The 19920-nt window shown below is 41.8% G+C and overlaps 1 protein-coding gene across 5 annotated transcripts in view; it reads left to right on the top strand.

The window, feature by feature from the left end:
- The window catches only part of LOC145530191 (ATP-binding cassette sub-family C member 4-like), a 154660-nt gene that overhangs the window by 22073 nt on the left and 112667 nt on the right, over positions 1–19920 (top strand). For all 5 annotated transcript variants that reach the window (XM_081551109.1, XM_081551110.1, XM_081551111.1 and 2 more), the window contains exons 4-9: positions 769–993; positions 5187–5276; positions 6323–6486; positions 8940–9065; positions 10606–10855; positions 17739–17840. In XM_081551109.1, coding sequence (XP_081407235.1) covers positions 769–993; positions 5187–5276; positions 6323–6486; positions 8940–9065; positions 10606–10855; positions 17739–17840 — 957 coding nt within the window. The remainder of the gene's footprint in view (positions 1–768; positions 994–5186; positions 5277–6322; positions 6487–8939; positions 9066–10605; positions 10856–17738; positions 17841–19920) is intronic.

Here is a 19920-nt window from a genome sequence, read left to right on the forward strand (position 1 = left end):
GTCAATTGGTTTAGACTTGGGGAGGAGATGATTTAGAACGTTTCTTCCAAACCACCAAGTGCGGTGGATGGTGGATGGAGAACCACGGAAGACATAATTTTTTAGATTGGCCTCCACTGTGTTTAGCTTTTTACTCCAAGGAACATTCCAACTTCTAGGGAGTAGAGGCCTATTGAGGTAGTGCTCTTGGGAGCTGAGAGCCTGCAGAGCTGCCAAGCCTGATTTCTTTGTGGTACTCCAACCGAAGCTGGTTCCATTCCCTTGATCTGCAGACATGCGGAGTTTGGGGTAGAAAAGAGTATTTATGTTTGTGCCAGTGTCTCAGTACATAAAGACTCAGGAAGAAGGTGATAGAGGCATGTCTCCCATATGTGAACCAGGTTGACTTTCTATTGGGCTGGGGCATTGAGAGTACAGGGGACAGGGGCAGGCTGCCAGCAGACTTGTTCCTGTGGAAGCAGATTTCTTACTCTTCTGCCACCTTTTTCCTTATTCATCTTAAGGCTCAGTTGGTATTGAGCCTGGTTGTGACATTTACTGAGCATCCACGGTGCACTAAGCATGATGCACTAAGGCTTTGCTATCTTTGAATGTAAAATTTTGTGGTAAGGTTAAAACTGTTGCCTGCTTGTCTTATAGGAGATAGTTGATCTACATATTTTTCTTTTAAGTAAGCCACAAATGTAGCATTTTCCAATGCTAAAAGTAAATCTTGTGTTAAGAAAAATTGAAATTTCTAATTAAGGTTTTTTTTTTCTTTTCTTTTAGGAAGGCACCAGAGTAGTTCAACCCATGTTTTTGGGGAAAATGGTTAATTATGTTGAAAACTACGATCCCAATGATTCTGCCGCTTTGCACGAAGCCTACGGCTACGCGGCGGGGCTGAGCGCCTGCGTGCTCGTGTGGGCCGTTCTGCACCACTGGTACTTCTATCACGTTCAGCGTGTGGGGATGAGGCTGAGAGTAGCCATGTGCCACGTGATCTACCGCAAGGTGAGTGTCGCTTGATACCAAGGTGTGTACTTCCCCTGAAGGATCAGACACATTTAGGGAAAGTTCCCTGTAAACTAAAAATTTCATAACTGGGATCGTTTACACCTTCTTAGAGAAGCTTGCTATTTGCATCATGCCAAGTTTGTTGTTGTTGAAGCAAACTTTACCAATAAATAATGAAAATTTTTCTTTTGAGATCAAGTGAGGGCTGCCCTTGATAACTTTTAGCCATAGGCTATTGCATAATACTCACTAAATTTGTAGTATTAAATTAATATTAAATTATAATTTACAGTGCAACAATTGAGAAACAGACATAGAGAATAGACTTATGGACATGGGGAGTGGGGAGGAGAGGGTGAGATGTATGGAAAGAGTAACGTGGAAACTTACATTACCATATGTAAAATAGATAGCCAATGGGAATTTTCTTATGGCTCAGGAAACTCAAACAGGGTTTCTGTTTCAACCTAGAGGGCTGGGATGGGGAGGGAGATGGGAGGGAGTTTCAAAAGGGAGGGGATACATGTCTCCTTATGGCTGATTCATGTTGAGGTTTGACAGAAAACAGCAAAATTCTGTAAAGCAATTATCCTTCAATAAAAAAATAAATTGAAAAATTAATATTAAATTACATTTAAAAAATATTAAAGTAATATTCAAAAATAAGTACCAAAGATATCAAGTTGATTTTCAGTGTCTTCATGCCTAAATCCCATAGTGCTACTTATAGAAAAATTTTGTTGTTCATTAAAACCTTAATTTACATCAAATATTTATTTAAAAGTGAACTTAAGAGATTGGATCTATAAAACTATATCTACTAGCAGAGAATGTATTTGAGAAAAGGAATGATTATAATTTTAAAAGACACATCTAATTATATTCAATATAATTATATTAATTAGAGAAAAATATAAAGAAAATTCATGCCAAATATAGACTCACTCACTATATTCTATAGATGTGATCGTTGTTAATGATACTAAAGAAAATAGTAGGGTATTTGAGATAAAACTTGAAATTTTACACTGTTTCATTCATTCTAGAGAGAATTTGTTGCTCTTCATTGAAGCTACTTTAATACAATATTTCCTTTTATCTTTAGTATGCAACATAGCACTTTTAATAAGAAATGATTTAATGTGTTCAGCGATTTTATATTGAGGAATGCCATGAAATTATTTCACAGTTTACCCTGGTCTAAACTAGTATAAAAGGAATAAAGATTTCAGGTATCTTTACAAAGGTATTGCCACAGATATATAAGTGTCAAGAGCTGAAGCGTCCCGTTTAAACTTGATCCTGCATACCTCTTTGCCTCAGACTGTTTGCTTTAAAAAACATCCTTATTTGACTGTATTGTAGCCTTGAAATTTTCCAAGAGAGTAGATCTTAAGTGTTCTCACCACACATGTAAAATAGGATAACTATATTAGGTAGTGGATAGTTTAAGTGGTTTTACTATAGTAATCATTTCCCAATGTGTATTTATATAAAAGCATCATGTGGTAACCTTAAACAGATAAAATTTTTATTAATAAATATAGTTTTCATTGAAAGATAAAACCAAACAGCTTAAATTGAAAATATTGCTTTTTTTACCTGGTTGCAACTTATCTAGAGCTTCCATTTCTTCGGAATACTTCTATCAGGAGAAAGTGAGATGTTATCTTCCTTGAGCAGAGTATTGTACATCTCGGGACTGTGTGAACCTGGAAACCTGGGATCTCACTGTCTTCTTTGGCAGCAGCATCTGAGTTGGTTTCCTTCTGGGTGATGTGGAAATCTCAGCGGTGCCTGCACACTCCAGTCAGGGTCTTCATTGTCATTTATCATCGTCTTTGTTATTCTGTTGCATCTTCAACTATTTAGGAGATGGATATTCAGATTTCCCCACCAATTGGCTAAATATTTGTCTTTTCAGATCATGCTTAACTCTCATGTGAGTGATAGTCACTCAGTTGTGTCCGACACTTTGTGACCCCACGGACCATAGCCTACCAGGCTCCTCTGTCCATGGGATTCTCCAGGCAAGATACTGGAGTGGGTTGCCATTTCCTTCTCCGTAACTCTCATAATAATTACAAAGTTTTACCAGAACTGCTTTGTGAAAACTTTAAGTGAGGTGTGAGGTGATAATTTACTCAAAGCTCACTCTTTGCTGCACAGGTGAGCCATTGTCCACCTGTTTTTCTTCTTCCTTCTAACACTTTGAAATCTAGCCTTTTGTTAAGATGATCTGACCTGGCACGTTGGCTTATGTGAATGTAAACATCTCCCAAGATGTTCATTTGCTGGCTTAATTATACCTGAAAGATGGTTCCTATATGAAGTCAGAAATTGTGGGGATTACACCATAGATGTAACCTGAAATTCCAGAAACATGGGAAAGACAAATTTCCTTGTGCACAGCCTTGCATCTAGACTCCTGCGGTTGCAGAAACAAGACACTTCTTTTCAGGTTACAGGTGGGCTGATTCCTTAAGGCCCAGAAACTGGTGCGACAGAGCAGCTCTGAAAGGCCCCTCTGAACATCTGTGGTTTGTCTTGGGCCCCACCTCCTGATCCCTGGTCCTGGGAAGGAATCAGGTCAAGTGTTAGAAATGGAGTGGCTGCTAAGCTCATAGCCGTAGTTCGTCTACACCGTGGATTCCAGGCTGGGGCAGGTCTCCAGGGGATCACTAAGGCTGCACATCTGCCATTCCTAACATGGCCCATTCAGCATTTTCATGCTCTTTTCAGAGGAATTTTGAATGATCCTGTGGAAGGTATATATAAAAATGACTTATCATTTATTAATTAATACATTGCCATAGATTTGGTAAAGTTACTTTTTGCTTTTAATTATTGATCTTTTCTTATTGTGGTGAAATATACACCACATAAAGTTTACCCTTTTCACTACTTTTCAGTGCAGCATTTAGTGACGTTAGGTACATTCTCATTGTTTGGCCATCACCATTATTCATCTTTGGAGCTTGTTGTTTTTCCCAAACTGAACCTCTGCTCCCACTAAACACTAACTCCCAGCCCCTCTCCCTGCACCCAGCACCGTTCTGCTTCTCTCTGTGAATTTGACGGCTTTAGTACCTCGTGTAAGTGGAATCATACAGCGTCTGTCATTTTGTGTGAGGCTTATGTTCTGTAGTACAATGTCTTCAAGGTTCATCCATGTTATGGCAGGTGTCAGAATTTAATTCCTTTTTAAGGCTGAATAATATTCCATTATAGGTCTATACAATTTTCTGTGTATTTACTCATCTGTCAATGGGCAGTTGTTTCCACCTTTTAGCTATTGTGAACATAGCTGCTGTGAATATGAGTGTACAAATTGTCTGTTCAAGTTTGTGTTTTTAGTTTTTTTTGAGTATATCCTTAGTAGTATAATTGGTGTATTGTACGACAATTTCATGTTTAATTTTTGAGAAACTTTCATATTCTCTTCCATTGTGGTTATATCGTTTTACATTCTCACTTGATCATTGGTTTTCTTCTTTAACTTGAGAAGTAAATGAAACATTTTTATAAAGTATGACATTGTGTTTGGGTCAGTGGCTCCAGTTGGTGGTCTGTTGAAGCAGCTCCTGGTGTCTCTTCAGTTTCCTCAGATTTCTAGGACCATTTTTCTTACTAAATAAAGGGATTGTGCAACATGGGTTGTGTTTTGTAAAGTTAGCAGACTGGCATTAAGACCACAGTTTCCTCACAGGAACAGTGTTTTGAACATTATACTCCCTCATTTCAGAATGAAAACACAAAGCCCAAAGTGTTTAAATATTGTCACCCAGAGAATTAATGATTGAGTCCAGATTTATAATCCAAGTCTCCAAATTTCCTTCCTTAAGGCAGCCTCTCTGTGCTCATCTAATTTGGCTCAGAATTACTTAGTTGTCTCATAAGTGTAAGCCTGTTTACCCTTTACCCTTTTGACAGGTCCAAGTTCAATGAAACAGGGGGTGGATTTTGCTTCTACCTCCTGCTCCTCTCTTTTCCTTCCTTGCAGGCGGGGCTGCCGCCACACTGAGGAGTTAAAGGCTGAATGAGTGTCCCTAGAGCCCTGCTGTCAGAGGTCATCCTGCTCATGCTGACACCACTCAAGACCCCAGAACACATGCTCCATTGTGTTATGTTCTACGATGACTTGGTATCACCTTAGGAATCTAGTTCTCTGTCTCCCTCTCTCATTTCAGGCCCTTCGCCTAAGTAGCTCAGCCATGGGAAAGACCACCACAGGCCAGATAGTCAACCTGCTGTCCAACGACGTGAACAGGTTTGACCAGGTAAGCTGCCCCCGAGGGATCCTCTTCCATTTCGCGTCCTTCTCACTGGGTTCAGCTTATTGGGATGCCAGGTGCCAGGGTTTGGTGTCGGCCAGGATTCCGTTGAGGATGTAAGACAAAGGTTCTATTTATCCAACTTTCATTTCTCTGTGTGCAGCTTAGATGTAATTATATGTATTGTTCCGTTAATGAGAGTTTTGTTTTTCTAATAACAGACAGGCAGCAGTGTTCTTGCCCGGCTTGGTTAGTGACCCGAGGGGTCCTCCTGTCATGGCCCTCCTTGGCACATGGTGTGGGTGTTGCTGGACTGTCTTCCTCCTCCTCTGGATGATGAAGGCCTGGTGGGAGGGATTGTTCTTTCCCCTGCACCGTGTTCAGTGCCTGCCGCATAGGGAGGCTGCAAGGAATATGCCAAGTGGGTGGTCCCCAGCCAGACACAACCTACCCTCTTCTGTCACCTCCACAGTCTTTCTTCCATTGACCTTATGCATAGATCACATGACCCAGGGCATTGTAGCTGTTGGTCAGATCTGTGTTGCACTAGACACTTCCCTTTTAAGTATTCATTCATCAAACATGAAGTAAGGCCCCTGTTCACTTTCAGGGATCAACAAAGCTTAGTTTCTTCCCTGTAGAAGCCACAGCCTATCAGGGAGGTAAATATACCAGTAATTACTGGAGAGAGTGGTAGGTACCATAATATAGGCTTTCCTGGGATGCCAGAGTTCCCCAGAGGAGTTGGGGGCTAAATTCTAGGACAGAGAGCTTTTGGGGAAGCCCTGAGCTCATCTGTGTTGTGGAGAAAATCCACATCTTCCTTGACTGCTGCTGGTCTGATTCTCCAGGGACATCCCTGAAGCCAGTCCTGTGCTGCCCCTGAAAGGCATCATCTGGGGTGGATGCTTGGATTTCTGCTTTAACAGGTTTAAACCCACTGAGATCATTTCTGTTTAGGTTCCTGTCATTCCTTCAGAGCATATTGTTTCCACACTATATCCTTATTGGTTTTTATACCATCGTAAGAAGGCTTTGTCTTTTTTCTTAAGGTAACGATGTTCTTGCACTATCTGTGGATGGGACCACTGCAGGCTATCACAGTGACCGCCCTGCTCTGGATGGAAATAGGAATATCGTGTCTTGCGGGGATGGCGGTTCTCATTCTTCTTCTGGTTTTGCAAAGCTGCTTTGGGACGTTGTTTTCATCACTCCGGTAAGAGAAACACTGATTTTAAAAATTGATAATATGTAGGTTTTATTCCTATTTTTTTAAGGAATCTCCATACCATCTTCCATGGTGGCTCTATCAATTTACATTCCCCCCAACAGTGCAAGAGCATTCCCTTTTCCCCACACCCTCTCCAGCATTTATTGTTGGTAGACGTTTTGATGATGGCCATTCTGACTGGTGTGAGGTGATATCTCATTGTAGTTTTGATTTGCATTTCTCTAATAATAAGCCCTGTTGAGCATCTTTTCATGTGTTTGTTAGCCATCTGTATGTCTTCTTTGGAGAAATGTCTGTTTAGGTCTTTTTCCCACTTTTTTACTGGGTGGTTTGTTTTTCTGGTATTGAGTTGTATGAACTGCTTGTATATTTTGGAAATTAATCCTTTGTCAGTTGTTTCATTTGCTATTACTTTCTCCCATTTTGAGGGTTGTCTTTTCTCCTTGCTTATAGTTTCCTTTGCTGTGCAAAAGCTTTTAAGTTTAATCAGGTCTCTCTTATTTACTTTTGTTTTTATTTCCATTACTCTAGAAGGTGGGTCAGAGAAGATCTTGCTTAGATTTATGTCATTGAGTGTTGAGCCTATGTTTTCCTCTCAGAGTTTTATAGTTTCTGATCTTACATTTAGGTGTTTAATACATTTTGAGTTTATCTTTGTGTATGGTGTTATGACTCAGCAATCCCACTCCTAAGCATATACCCCAAGGAAACCAAAATTGAAAAAGACACATGCATCCCATTGTTCATTGCAGCACTATTTACAATAGCTAGAACATGGAAGCGACCTAGATGTCCATCAACAGATGAATGGATAATGAAATAGTGGTACGTATACACAATGGAGTATTACTCAGCCATAAAAAGGAGTGCCTTTGAGTCAGTTCCAATAAGGTGGATGAACCTAGATACTATTATACAGAGTGAAGTAAGTCAGAAAGAGAAAGATAAATATCATATTCTAACACATATATACAGAATCTAGAAAAACAGTACTGAAAAAATTACCTACAGGGCTGCAGTGGAGAAACAGACATAGAGAATAGAGTTGTGGGCATGGGGAGAGGGGAGGAGAGGGTGAGATGTATGAAAAGAGTAACATGGAAACTTACTTTACCATATATAAAATAGATAGCTAACAGGAATTTGCTGTATGGCTAAGAAACTGAAACAGGGGCTCTGGATCATCCTAGAGGGGTGGGATGGAGAGGGAGATGGGAGGGATGTTCAAGAGGGAGGGGATATATGTATACCTGTGGCTGATGAGGTTTGACAGAAAACAACAAAATTCTGTAAAGCAATTATCATTCAATAAAAAGATTAAAAAAATTTGATAATATGTAATTGGTAACATCCACAGTTGCTTGATGCTTTTGTTCAAAAACAAGACTAATGCCTTCTCTAGTCTCTTCTCTGTGTGGGTTGTAGACCCTTCAGACTTAGGCAGTGGAGGCTCCAACCTTATGCTGAAGGCTGATCCTGAAACAGGAACAGGGAAGGCATTCACTGGCTCCTCTTGGCACCGTATCTGAATAAGTAGTGTCCTTCAGCAGAATTTGCCCATGTCCAAGTTGTTTAAATATTGTTAAATGGTGATAATCTTGTAGGCTCTTTTCTCCCTGCACATATATTTTTGTTTTGCTCGTGTTGGAGCCTTTTCAGGTATTATGTTCATGTTGCTATTAAGTTATAAGCAGCCCAAGGGCCAGGCTGATCTTCATTGTGTCTTTATGAAGCCCTGCATTCACAGCAGCACATGCAATAGATAAGTGGCTGGTGATGAAGAGCCTTCTGCTGCTGAGTTAGACCTGAAGCGGGTCCCAGAGTGTTGGAGGTGGGTGGTTGTCAGGTGATGGAGATGTTATGCTATTTGAAGCTCATTGAGTTCTTGTGTGTGTTGTGTGTGTGCAGGTCTGTGCTTGGCATCTTTCTTTATTTGAAATTTCCTTTCTTGTCTTTGCTGTGGAGAGATGTTCCTTAGCCTTCAAGGCCCTGTTCCAGTGCTACCAGGTCTCTGAAGCTCTTCTTATTCTCCTTTTGTGGTGGAATTAAGAGTCCCATCTTTTCTGCTCCCCAGAACTTCTCTCCTTTTTTATTACAACACAGACGTTGTCTTCCTGGGTGTCTTTCTGCCTTCTGTACCTGACTGTGACCTCCTTGAGCAGATTGTTTGTATCTGACTCATTTCAGATCTTCCCTAGCCAAAGCTGCACATTCTCCAAGTTACTTCTTAAAATGGGCTGAATGGTTGACTTCCTAATTGAAGCCTTCTTCTCCGTTTGTACTTTGAGTAGGATCTGCCTGTGTTCTAAGTGCAAAAAGGTTGTAGAGAACCATTTGCCTCCTGGCCACCACCCCCCACCCCCATGCCCACTACTGCTGCTGCTAAGGAAAGTTGAGCTCTGGTCACTAAGCCTCATCTCTCACGTCTGTCCCCTCAGGAGTAAGACCGCAGCTCTCACAGATGACAGAATCAGGACCATGAGCGAAGTCATAACTGGCATCAGAACAATAAAAGTGAATGCTTGGGAAAAGTCATTTATAAAACGTATTACCAGATTGAGAAGGTAAGTTTATATATATAGATTTCACTCCATATTTTCATGTTTTGTTTCCTATTCTACTGGATGCTTTAGATGTCTTACCAAAGAAGTATATAAGTTTATCAATACTTACTATTCACAGCATCACACATGTTGCAGGAAGGTTAAGGAGAATGGTGGAGACATCATTTAACCTGCTCTTTCATTTACCATATTCTCAAAGGAAAAAATATATATGCTTCTTAGTTGTATAGAAATGAAATTCTAAGTAGTTCTCAATACCTCAAATCTCAATAAGCAATGTCTTTAAGATAGTATTTGGGACAATGACATTCAAATTAAAATTGTAATTTATGTTGATGGCCCATAAATGGGGAGATTATAGAGACTGGTGTACCTATATCGAGGCAAACTATATGAATCACTATTCTTTTTTTTTAAATTTATTTATTTTTTATTGAAGGATAATTGCCTTATAGAATTTTGCTATTTTCTGTCAAACTTCAACATGAGTCAGCCATAGGCATACAAATATCCCCTCCCTTGTGAACCTCCCTCCCACCTCTCTTTATTCTTCGTTGTTGTGCTTAGTCACTCAGTCGTGTCTGACTCTTTGTGACCCCATGGACTGTAGCTCCCTAGGCTCTGCTGTACATGGGGTTTCCCAGGCAGGAATACTGCAGGGGTTGCCATTTCCTTCTCCAGAGGATCTTCCTGACCCAGGGATTGAACCCGTGTTCCTGCATTTCGGGTGGATTCTTTACCACTAACAAAGTTCATGAATCACTGTTATTCATTTCAAATGGAGCTATGAAAATACTGTTCCTTTTGTTTTGCTTCCTGTTTGTAGACTGTTTTTCCATCTTTTATTTAAATATCTTATGAGCATTTTTCTGATCCCACTTTGTCACCTCTGACTTTGCACCGTTCTGGGGACCGCTCCCCCGCCCCGCTGCTGGGAATAACTCCCATGTTCCTTCTTCTCTGGCCTCCTTCGAGCCTGACTGACTCCAGCTCATCTTCTCAGTGTTCATGTGTGTGTGACTTGCCCTGACTCCACTGCTCTGGGTTACATGTCTCTGCTCTGGGCTCCCATGGGAGCTGTGCTGACTGTCTCTGTCTGTGGTCTCCCAATTTTGTGGTTGCTAATTCTCTTCCCCCACATGTTCATGAGCCCCTGGAGGGGACAGGCTGTGTCTTTCTGTGAGGAGCCCAGCACACAACATGTGATTATGAATGTTTGTTGAATGAATGTTCCAACCCAGTCTGATTGACTCAGAATGTTTGAAAGCATGACTTTAAGCCTCCCCTTACTTGAAAGAGTGAAGTGATGTTGAAGCCTGTGGTCCTGGTGTTGGGGCAGACCCCTGGGTGTGCACTATGCTAATGTTTCCATGATGTGAGGTATGGTTTATCTTAATCTGTGTCTACTCCTTAGAAAGGGGCCACTCACACAGGGCACTGAATTCACGTCTTTAGAAAGGGGCCACTCACACAGGGCACTGAATTCACATCTTGTATGTTGATGTTTCTTTTAAATCCTATGTCCTACTTTCTTTTCTAGGAAGGAAATTTCCAAGATTCTGAGAAGTTCCTACCTTAGGGGCATGAATTTGGCATCGTTTTTCGCTGTCAGCAAAATCATGATTTTTGTCACCTTCGTCAGCAATGAGCTCCTTGACAACCTGATCACAGCCAGCCAAGTGTTCGTGGTGGTGACGCTGTTCGAGGCTCTGCGGTTCTCGAGCACCCTCTACTTCCCCATGGCCATCGAGAAGGTGTCAGAGGCCGTCGTCAGCATCCAAAGAATCGAGGTTTGGGAACAAATAACTTCTTAAAGTTATAGGTGGATTTTACCTAACATACCTCCTTAATGTCGTGTCACTGTGTGCCAGTTAGGTGAGATTTAACTCTTTTAGTGCCAAGCTGGCAGTCTTTCCAAAGTGTATGTATTCCCTCTTTTCTTAGGTAAACTGTGTTAAAAGTATCATAAGATGCATAAATGGGAAAGACTAGAGATCTCTTGAAGAAAACTAGAGATACCAAGGGAACATTTCATGCAAAGATGGGCTCAATAAAGGACAGAAATGGTATGGACCTAACAGAAGGAGAAAATGTTAAGAAGAGGTGGCGAGAATACACAGAAGAACTGTACAAAAAAGATCTTCACAACCCAGATAATCACGTTGGGGTGATCACTCACCTAGAGCCAGACATCCTGGAATGCAAAGTCAAGTGGGCCTTAGGAAGCATCAATACCAAGAAAGCTAGTGGAGAGGATGGAATTCCAGTTGAGCTATTTCAAATCCTAAAAGATGATACTGTGCAAGTGCTGCACGCAATATGCCAGCAAATTTGGAAAACTCAGCAGTGTCCACAGGACTGGAAAAGGTCAGGTTTCATTCCAGTCCCAAAGAGAGGCAATTACAAAGATTGCTCAAACTACCATACAATTGTACTCCTCTGACACGCTAGCAAAGTAAATGCTCAAAATTCTCCAAGCCAGACTTCAACAGTATAAGAACCATGAACGACCAGATGTTCATGCTGGTTTTAGAAAAGGCAAAGGAACCAGAAATTAAATTGCAAACATCCTGTGGATCATTGAAAAAGCAAGAAAGTTCCAGAAAAACATCTATTTCTGCTTTATTGACTATGCCAAAGCCTTTGACTGTGTGGATCACAATAAACTGTGGCAAATTCTTAAAGAGATGGGAATACCAGACCATCTGACCTGCCTCTTGAGAAATTTGTATGCTGATCAGGAAGCAACCGTTAGAACTGGACATGGAAGAACAGACTGGTTCCAAATAGGAAAAGGACTACGTCAAGGCTGTATATTGTCACCCTGCTTATTTTACTTGTATGCAAAGTACATCATGAGAAACGCTGGGCTGGAAGAAGCACAAGCTGGAATCAAGATTGCCGGAAGAAATATCAATAACCTCAGATATGCAGATGACACCACCCTTATGGCAGAAAGTGAAGAAGAACTAAAGAGCCTCTTGATGAAAGTGAAAGAGGAGAGTGAAAAAGTTGGCTTAACACTCAATATTCAGAAAACTAAGATCATGGCATCAGGTCCCATCACTTCATGATAAATAGATGGGAAAACAGTGGAAACAGTGTCAGACTTTATTTTGGGGGGGCTCTAAATTCACTGCAGGTGGTGACTGCAGCCATGAAATTAAAAGATACTTACTTCTTGAAAGGAAAGTTATGACCAACCTAGACAACATATTAAAAAGCAGAGACATTACTTTGCCAACAGAGATCCATCTAGTGAAGGCTATTGTTTTTCCAGTAGTCATGTATGGATGTGCGAGTTGGACTATAAAGAAAGTTGCTGCTGCTGCTGCTAAGTCGCGTCAGTCGTGTCCGACTCTGTGCGACCCCATAGACGGCAGCCCGCCAGTCTCTGCTGTCCCTGGGATTCTCCAGGCAAGAATACTGGAGTTGGTTGCCATTTCCTTCTCCAGTGCATGAAAGGGAAAAGTGAAAGCGAAGTCGCTCAGTCGTGTCTGACTCTTAGCAACCCCATGGACTGTAGCCTACCAGGCTCCTCTGTCCATGGGATTTTCCAGGCAAGAGTACTGGAGTGGGGTGCCATTGCCTTCTCCAAAGAAAGTTGAACACTGAATAATAGATGGTTTTGAACTGTGGTGTTGGAGAAGACTCTTGAGAGTCCCTTGGACAGCAAAGAGATCCAACCAGTCCATCCCAAAGGAGATAAGTTCTGAGTGTTCATTGGAAGGACTGATGTTGAAGCTGAAAATCCAATACTTTGGCCACCTGATGCGAAGAACTGACTCACTTGAAAAGACCCTGATGGTGGTAAAGATTGAAGGCGGAAGAAGAAGGGGATTAGAGAAGACGACATGGTTGGATGGCATCACCAACTCAATGGACATGAGTTTGGGTAAACTCCAGGGGTTGTTGATGGACAGGGAGGCCTGGTGTCGCAAAGAGTTGGACACGACTGATTGCCTGAACTGAACTGAAGATCTGTGCTCGTTTAGCAGCAGTAGTGTTAATAGCAGCAACACAAGCCCTTGCCGTGCAGTGATATCTGCTGGACGATTCAAGTGTCTAAAAGCAGGAGATGCAAACAAATAGCATCTCCTGTGCTGACTGGAATGTCTAGGCAGTGTCTGTGCACCGTCCTGGGGTGACTTGGATTCCTCTGTGGTCTGAGAGGGGAGGAACTTGCTGAAAAGTCCCTGTTCCCTGGGCAGGAAGCGTGGCCAAAAATTCACTTAGTTTCTGTGTTTAAAGCTGGATTCTTTCCACCAGAGATGTTTTATTGTTGATTTCTGATCTCAGTATTTTGTTCTTCTTTTACTTGGTGTCTAAGCCTCTCTCTAGCTGCCCTCATCCTTTCAAATGTATGATCCCCACCATGCCTGTTGTCTCCTTTTTTAAACTAACTGTCCCTAAATAGTCAGGGGCAAATAATTTTTATCATGAAGACGAGGGCCTGGCACACAGGAGGTGCTCAAGTATTTCTGTTTAACATGAAGATTAAATTGTCTCTGTGAAAATGAATGATTTGCTACGACCTCATCAGCCCAAGAAGTTTCTCTATTTTTCTCTAAGTGATGAAGGGGGACCCGTGGTCTTGGCACTGAATGACTCCCATAGGATTGTGAAAGATTTTAACTTCAGCGTGCTAAAACTTTTCAGTGAGTTTTACATCCAGTCAAATGTGTCTCTGAGGTAATATTATTCACAGACCAGCTTTAGGTTTTCCGTTACCACCACTGGGAAGTCAGTCTTTTTGGCTGCAGTTCTGATGTTGATAGTTTCCTGCATAACCTGTTCTGGGTCTGTACTTCATGGCTCTAATGGCCATTTAATTTCAGCTTTTTCATCAGAGTGAGTCCTGGAGAAAAATCCAGCCAGCACTTCAGGTGCTTTTTTGTTTGAAAGTGGGAATTTCTGTTCTAATGTACACACATTGAGTGTTGATGTCTTGGTTACACACTTATGCTGAAATTGTATTTGATTCTGTGTAGACCAGATATATAACATACACATTACTCTCCATGGCCTTTGGTCTTTTTAATCAGTAGAAATTGATATATGCCAGGTGAGAAATTCAAGCAAGGCTTTTTGAGGCTTATGCTGCATCACAAAGTATGAAAACAAAAAACTGATGCCCTGTTGACTCTTTGAGAAGGACGGGCTGGTTCCTTAAGTGGGGTGAGGGTAGAGGAGGTTTGGTGTTTTGAGCCAGAGGGGTGACTTATGTGGGCTGCCCACCATCTTGTAGGTGCCGTGTGCCAAGATCATACACAGTTCCCTGCTTTTGCTCCCAGCAGCTCAGAAATGGCAGTTAGCTTGTGGTGTTTTTGCATCTTACTGTTTGTAATTGACTTTCCATGTGTGCAGATATGTTTAGTCTCTTACGATTTCTTTGTATTTTGTTGCTCAAGGAGATGTTTGTCCAGGTGCGAGCATTCCCATAAAGGGCCCTGGGTCCCAGCCTGTCTCATAACGTTTTTCTTCTTGCTGTGTTAGCTTAGACTATGTAAGCCTGAAGTCATGCAGTCAATGGTTGGACTGATTTGAACAACCGTGTAGTCTGATTGTGTAAGACTCAGTCTTAGCTGGAGTTGGGACTGTGTAAGTGTCTCTCCTCTATGTGACTTAATATTCCTCTGGGGATTCAGAGGTAGGGAGGGCAGTGCCAGCTGGGGATGTGCTGAGATGGTTCCCAGTAAGGTTAGCATTTGAGATGGGCCAGAAGGAAGGATGGGGTCAGAACTCAGGGTGTCCGAGTAGAGGTCACCTGGGGAGTGTGGACTCAGGTGCTGGTCGATCACTGGGGGTTGTTAAGTATGGTGGACACTCTTGGAGGTGCTGTAGAGAGATCAGGAGGGAGTGGTATGTTTGGGGTCAGTTTGGTGGTGTTGGGGAGAGCTTGGAAAGGAATCAGAAAAAGAAAAGTATCAGTATTTGAAATGATTAATTAGTGAGTGAGATTCTGAAATTATGTTGTTTCAAGAGGCAAGCAGAATTGGGAAAGAGATGAGCTGTGGCAGAACAGATGAGAGCTGCTACGTGGCTGATGATGGCAGAGGTGGTGTGGAGAGAGGACTCAGGCTGCAGTGGTTGAGAGCCTGCAGAGAAGTCCTCAGACCACTGTCTGTTCATCTTGCCTCCTGCTGGACACGGGTTTGGTGAGGACAGAAGTAGCTTTGCCCAGCGTTAGGTTCTCCATGAGCCTGGATGAGAGGAGGAGGGAATGAGAGAATCAAATCTCCCGCCAGCTGGTCTTTGAGAGAATGCAAGGATCTTGTCTTTCTTTTCCTGCACAAGGGTTTTCACATTCAGTTTTTACCAGTTGTTCTTTTGAAGTCGAAGTTTTGCAATCACATTTATGGCTCTGAGGCATGATAGACGGGATGTCAAGGACTTGAAGAATGTTTATGATGTTTAAGGTAGTAGATTACTATTTATGTGTTGTTTTCTTTCTCAGACATCCTCACATGCTTGTTTCAGTTGACCCTTTGTTGGTAAGATTTCAGTTTGCCTGTGGGTGCCAGAGTTACCCATGTTAAAACTGATTACACAGGTCATTTGTTTTCTCTCATGCAAGAACCCTTGTAAAGTTCTGTATGAGTTTCCTTCCTGCTGCTACCATTACAAAGTACCACAAACCAGGTGGCTTGAAGCCACAGGAATGTATTGTTTAACAGTCCTGGAGGCTAGAAGTCTGAAATCAAGGTGTCAGGAGGGTAAGGATCCCTCTAAATCAGATAAGGGAGCATCCTTTCTTGCCTCTGTTAGCTTTGAGTGGTTACAGACAAACCTTCCATTCCTTCACTTGTAAATGCCATCACTCCAGCCTCTGCCTCCATCATCAGGTAGCAGTTTTGTGTGGGTGTGGGTGTGGGTGTGGGTGTGGGTGTATATCTGTCCCTGCATCTCTTTTAAGGGCACTGATCATATTAGATTCAGGGCCCACCCTACTCCACTGTGATCTTACCTTAATTGATTACATCTACAACAACTAAATTTCCAAATAAAGTCACATTTTCAGGTGGTTGGGATTAGGACTTCAGCATCTCTTTTTTGTGGGGATGCAGTTTACCCCATAACAAGTCCCAAGGCTAGTGTGATCCTCCGTGGTGTTAGGGACCCAGACCCTTTCTTTCTTGTTACTCCACTGCATGTGACCTTGATCCAGCTGGCGGCCTCCGAGGCCTGGGTTGTGGGGTAGAGGTAGGTCCTGGTTGTTGTTAGTTTCCACTGACCTGGCTTTAGTCATGTGAATGCATCTATCTGCTCCCGAGGCTGGAGACTGAGGGCCTCTTTCAGGCTGCCATGTGTCAGCTAAAATCCAGGGTTTGTTAACCATTGAAGAACGAGAGCAGATTTTGAGCACAGCCAGTAGTCTCTGCAACATGTTCACAGTTTGGGGGACCTTGGAGAGTGGGAGTGGTATAAATTGTTTGTTCAGCATCTCTATCACTCTAGCTTTTCTCATTGAATTATGCCCAGCATTTGCAAGGCAAGAGGGAGTTTTCTTGTGTGTGTTTGTCCTATGTGAGACTTCCCTTGTGGCTCAGACGTAAAGCATCTGCCTACAATGTGGGAGACCTGGGTTCAATTCCTAGGTCAGGAAGATCCCCTGGAGAAGGAAATGGCAACGCACTCCAGTATTCTTGCCTGGAAAATCCCATGGACAGAGGAGCCTGGTAGGCTACAGTCCATGGAGTCGCAAAGAGTTGGATAGGACTGAACAACTTCACTCACTTTCACTTGTCCTATGTAGCAGTTCATAGAACTTTGTTTTATTCAGCTACCTTGCATCAATTAGCTGCTAAGTAGTCTAGAAGATAAGACGTGGTAGGTGCGGCCATTCCTACTGTGGAGGAGAGAGGCCATTGACTAAGGAGAAGAGTCAGTGAGTGTGAAAAGATGCTGGTAAAATATTTTTTAAGGTGTAGAAACTTAAGAGCATTTTCTTTTTAGAATGATGGCTTAAGTGATAGTTAATGACAAGCAGTGATATGGATTTGACACACGTGAAGGGGAGAGCAGAGTGTACAGGGTTTGCACTCAGAGTCTCTGTCATTGGTCTTGTGTTCCCAGCCTGTCCTGTGCCACTGATTCCTGATGTCCTGGGAAGGGCCTTCCTCTCTGTGTTCCTAGCAGTGTCTCATGGAGCTTGGCACCTGGTGGGATTCAGTTAATATTTATGAAATAATTTCCTACCAGCTCACCTATTTATTGTTGGTAACACAGAAGTAAAACAATAGAAATGTCCAGGTTCTAAATGTATTGGCGTTGGAAGCCATATTTCCTTCTTAGAAAGAAACCAGCACACTTGTTAAGAAAGTAGCAAACATAGCCTCATGACCAGGAACTCTTTATTGTCTGTTTTATACATTCACATTCACACACACACACACACACATACACATATACTATATATATGTATGTATATGCTATATTATATATATGCTATACTGTATCATATACTTAGATGTACATAGGCTATAATAATAGTATATTACATACTATATACTATTTACTATTTCTCAAGTGAATCAAGACCTAATAAAATACAGCTATAAAATGCTAGGTAGGCTGTATAAAACTTTTTATAGCAAATTTCACAGAAGCAGTTGTTTTGTTTGTGCTTTGTTCTTGCAGTAGAAACAATCTATGTTTTTCCTTTTTCTGCAGAACTTTCTGTTACTTGATGAAATGTCACAGTGCTACCCTCAGCTGCCATCGGATGGTGAAATGATAGTGGATGTGCAGGCATTTACAGCTTCTTGGGAAAAGGTAAGAAACCTTCCATTCCCAAATTGTGACTGCTAAAAGACAACTGTGACATAGATTTATTGAAGAGTTTTGAGATTTTACACATACTGTAAAATGTGACTTGCTCATTTACTGAGAATATGTTATAAAAACTCTCGGAATCAGGAATAAGATTTACAATGAATGGAGATTAAGTGTAAAATCAGCCTGAGGCATTTGACATGTTACTCTTTTTCTCATTTTCAAGAGAGCTTTCAATGTATTAGCTTGTGTTGAGCTTAAAGTGTGTAAATTCTTCTTTTAATTTTTAGTTTATTTCTCATTATGTTTTATTACAGAGTATTAAATATAATTCCCTGTGCTATACAATAGGATCACCTTAAACAAAAGATATAGAACATAAATACATTTTTTCTTGAAAAAGTGAAAGTCGCTCAGTCGTGTCCGACTCTCTGCTACCCCATGGACTATACAGTTCATAAAAATCTCTAGGGCAGAGTACTGGCGTGGGTAGCCTTTCCCTTCTCCAGGGGATCTTCCCAACCCAGGGATCGAACCTAGGTCTCCCACATTGCAGGCAGATTCTTTACCAGCTGAGCCAGAAAACCCAGATCTCATATTCTGGGCTGAAGTGTGAAGTGTCAGTTTCTTCAGCTGTGTCCGAGTCTTTGTGACCCCATGGACTATAGTGGGGTCTATAGGCACCCACCAGGTGCCTCTGTCCATGGGAATGGACACCCACCCCAGTGTTTCTGTTGTTGTTGTTGTTCAGTAGCTCAGTCATGTCCAGGTCTTTGCAACTCCAAGGACTGCAGCATGCCAGACTCCCCTGTCCTTCACCATCTCCCGGAGCTTGTTCAAACTCATGTCCATCGAGTTGGTGATGCCATCCAACCATCTCGTTCTCCTCCTACTTTCAATCTTTCTCAGCATCAGGGTCTTTTCTGATGAGTCAGCTCTTTGCATCAGGTGGCCAGAGTATTGAAGCTTCAGCTTCAGCACCAGTCCTTCCAATGAATATTCAATATTGATTTCCTTTAGGATTGACTGGTTTGATCTCCTTGCTGTCCAAGGGACTCTCAAGAGTCTTCTCCAACACCACAGTTCAAAAGCATCAATTCTTCGGCATTCAGCCTTCTTTATGGTCCAACTCTCACATCCATACATGACTACTGGAAAAACCATAGCTTTGACTATACGGACCTTTGTTGGCAAAGTAATGTCTCTGCTTTTTAATACACAGTTTAAGTTTGTCATAGCGATTCTTCCAAGGAGCAAGCTTTTTTAATTTCATGGCTGCAGTTACTGTCTGAAGTGATTTTGTAGCCAAAGAAAGTAAAATCTGCTACTGTTTCCATTTCCTCCCTTTCTATTTGCCATGAAGCGATGAAACCAGATGCCATGATCTTTGATTTTGGGATGTTGAGTTTTAAGCCAGCTTTTTCATTCTCCTCTTTCACCTCCATCAAGAGGCTCTTTAGTTCCTCTTTACTTTATGACATTAGAGTGGTATCATCTGCATGTTTGAGACTGTTGATATTCTGTCAGAATTCTAGATTCCATTTTGTAATTCATCTAGCCTGGCATTTTACATCATGTAGTCTGCACAAAAGTTAAGTAAGCCAGGTGACAATATACAGCCCTGACATACTCCTTTCCCAATTTGAAACCAGTTGTTGTTCCATGTCTGCTCCTGTTTCCTCTTGACCCGCATACAGGTTTCTCAGGGGACAGGTAACATGATCTGGTATTCCCATCTCCTTAAAAAATGTCCACAGTTTGTTGTGATCCACACAGTCAAAGGCTTCAGTGTAGTTAATGAAGCAGAAGTAGATGTTTCTCTTGAATTCTCTTTCTTTTCCTGTGATCCAACAAATGTCAGCAATTTGATCTCTGGTTCCTCTGTCTTTTCTAAACCCAGCTTATACATCTAAAAGTTCTCTGTTCACATACTGATGCCGCCTAGCTTGAAGGATTTTGAGCATTAGTTTGCTAGCACGTGAAATGAGCACAATTGTATGGTAGTTGGAATGTTCCTCTGTCCGTATGGGAATCTAGTCAAAGAAGGAACATTCCTAAAGTCAGCTAAAGCTGCCTCAAA

The sequence above is a fragment of the Giraffa tippelskirchi genome, chromosome 12 (assembly GCF_054371585.1).
Source record: "Giraffa tippelskirchi isolate mGirTip1 chromosome 12, T2T-mGirTip1v1.2.pri, whole genome shotgun sequence".
In the NCBI taxonomy this organism is placed as follows: Eukaryota; Metazoa; Chordata; class Mammalia; order Artiodactyla; family Giraffidae; genus Giraffa; species Giraffa tippelskirchi.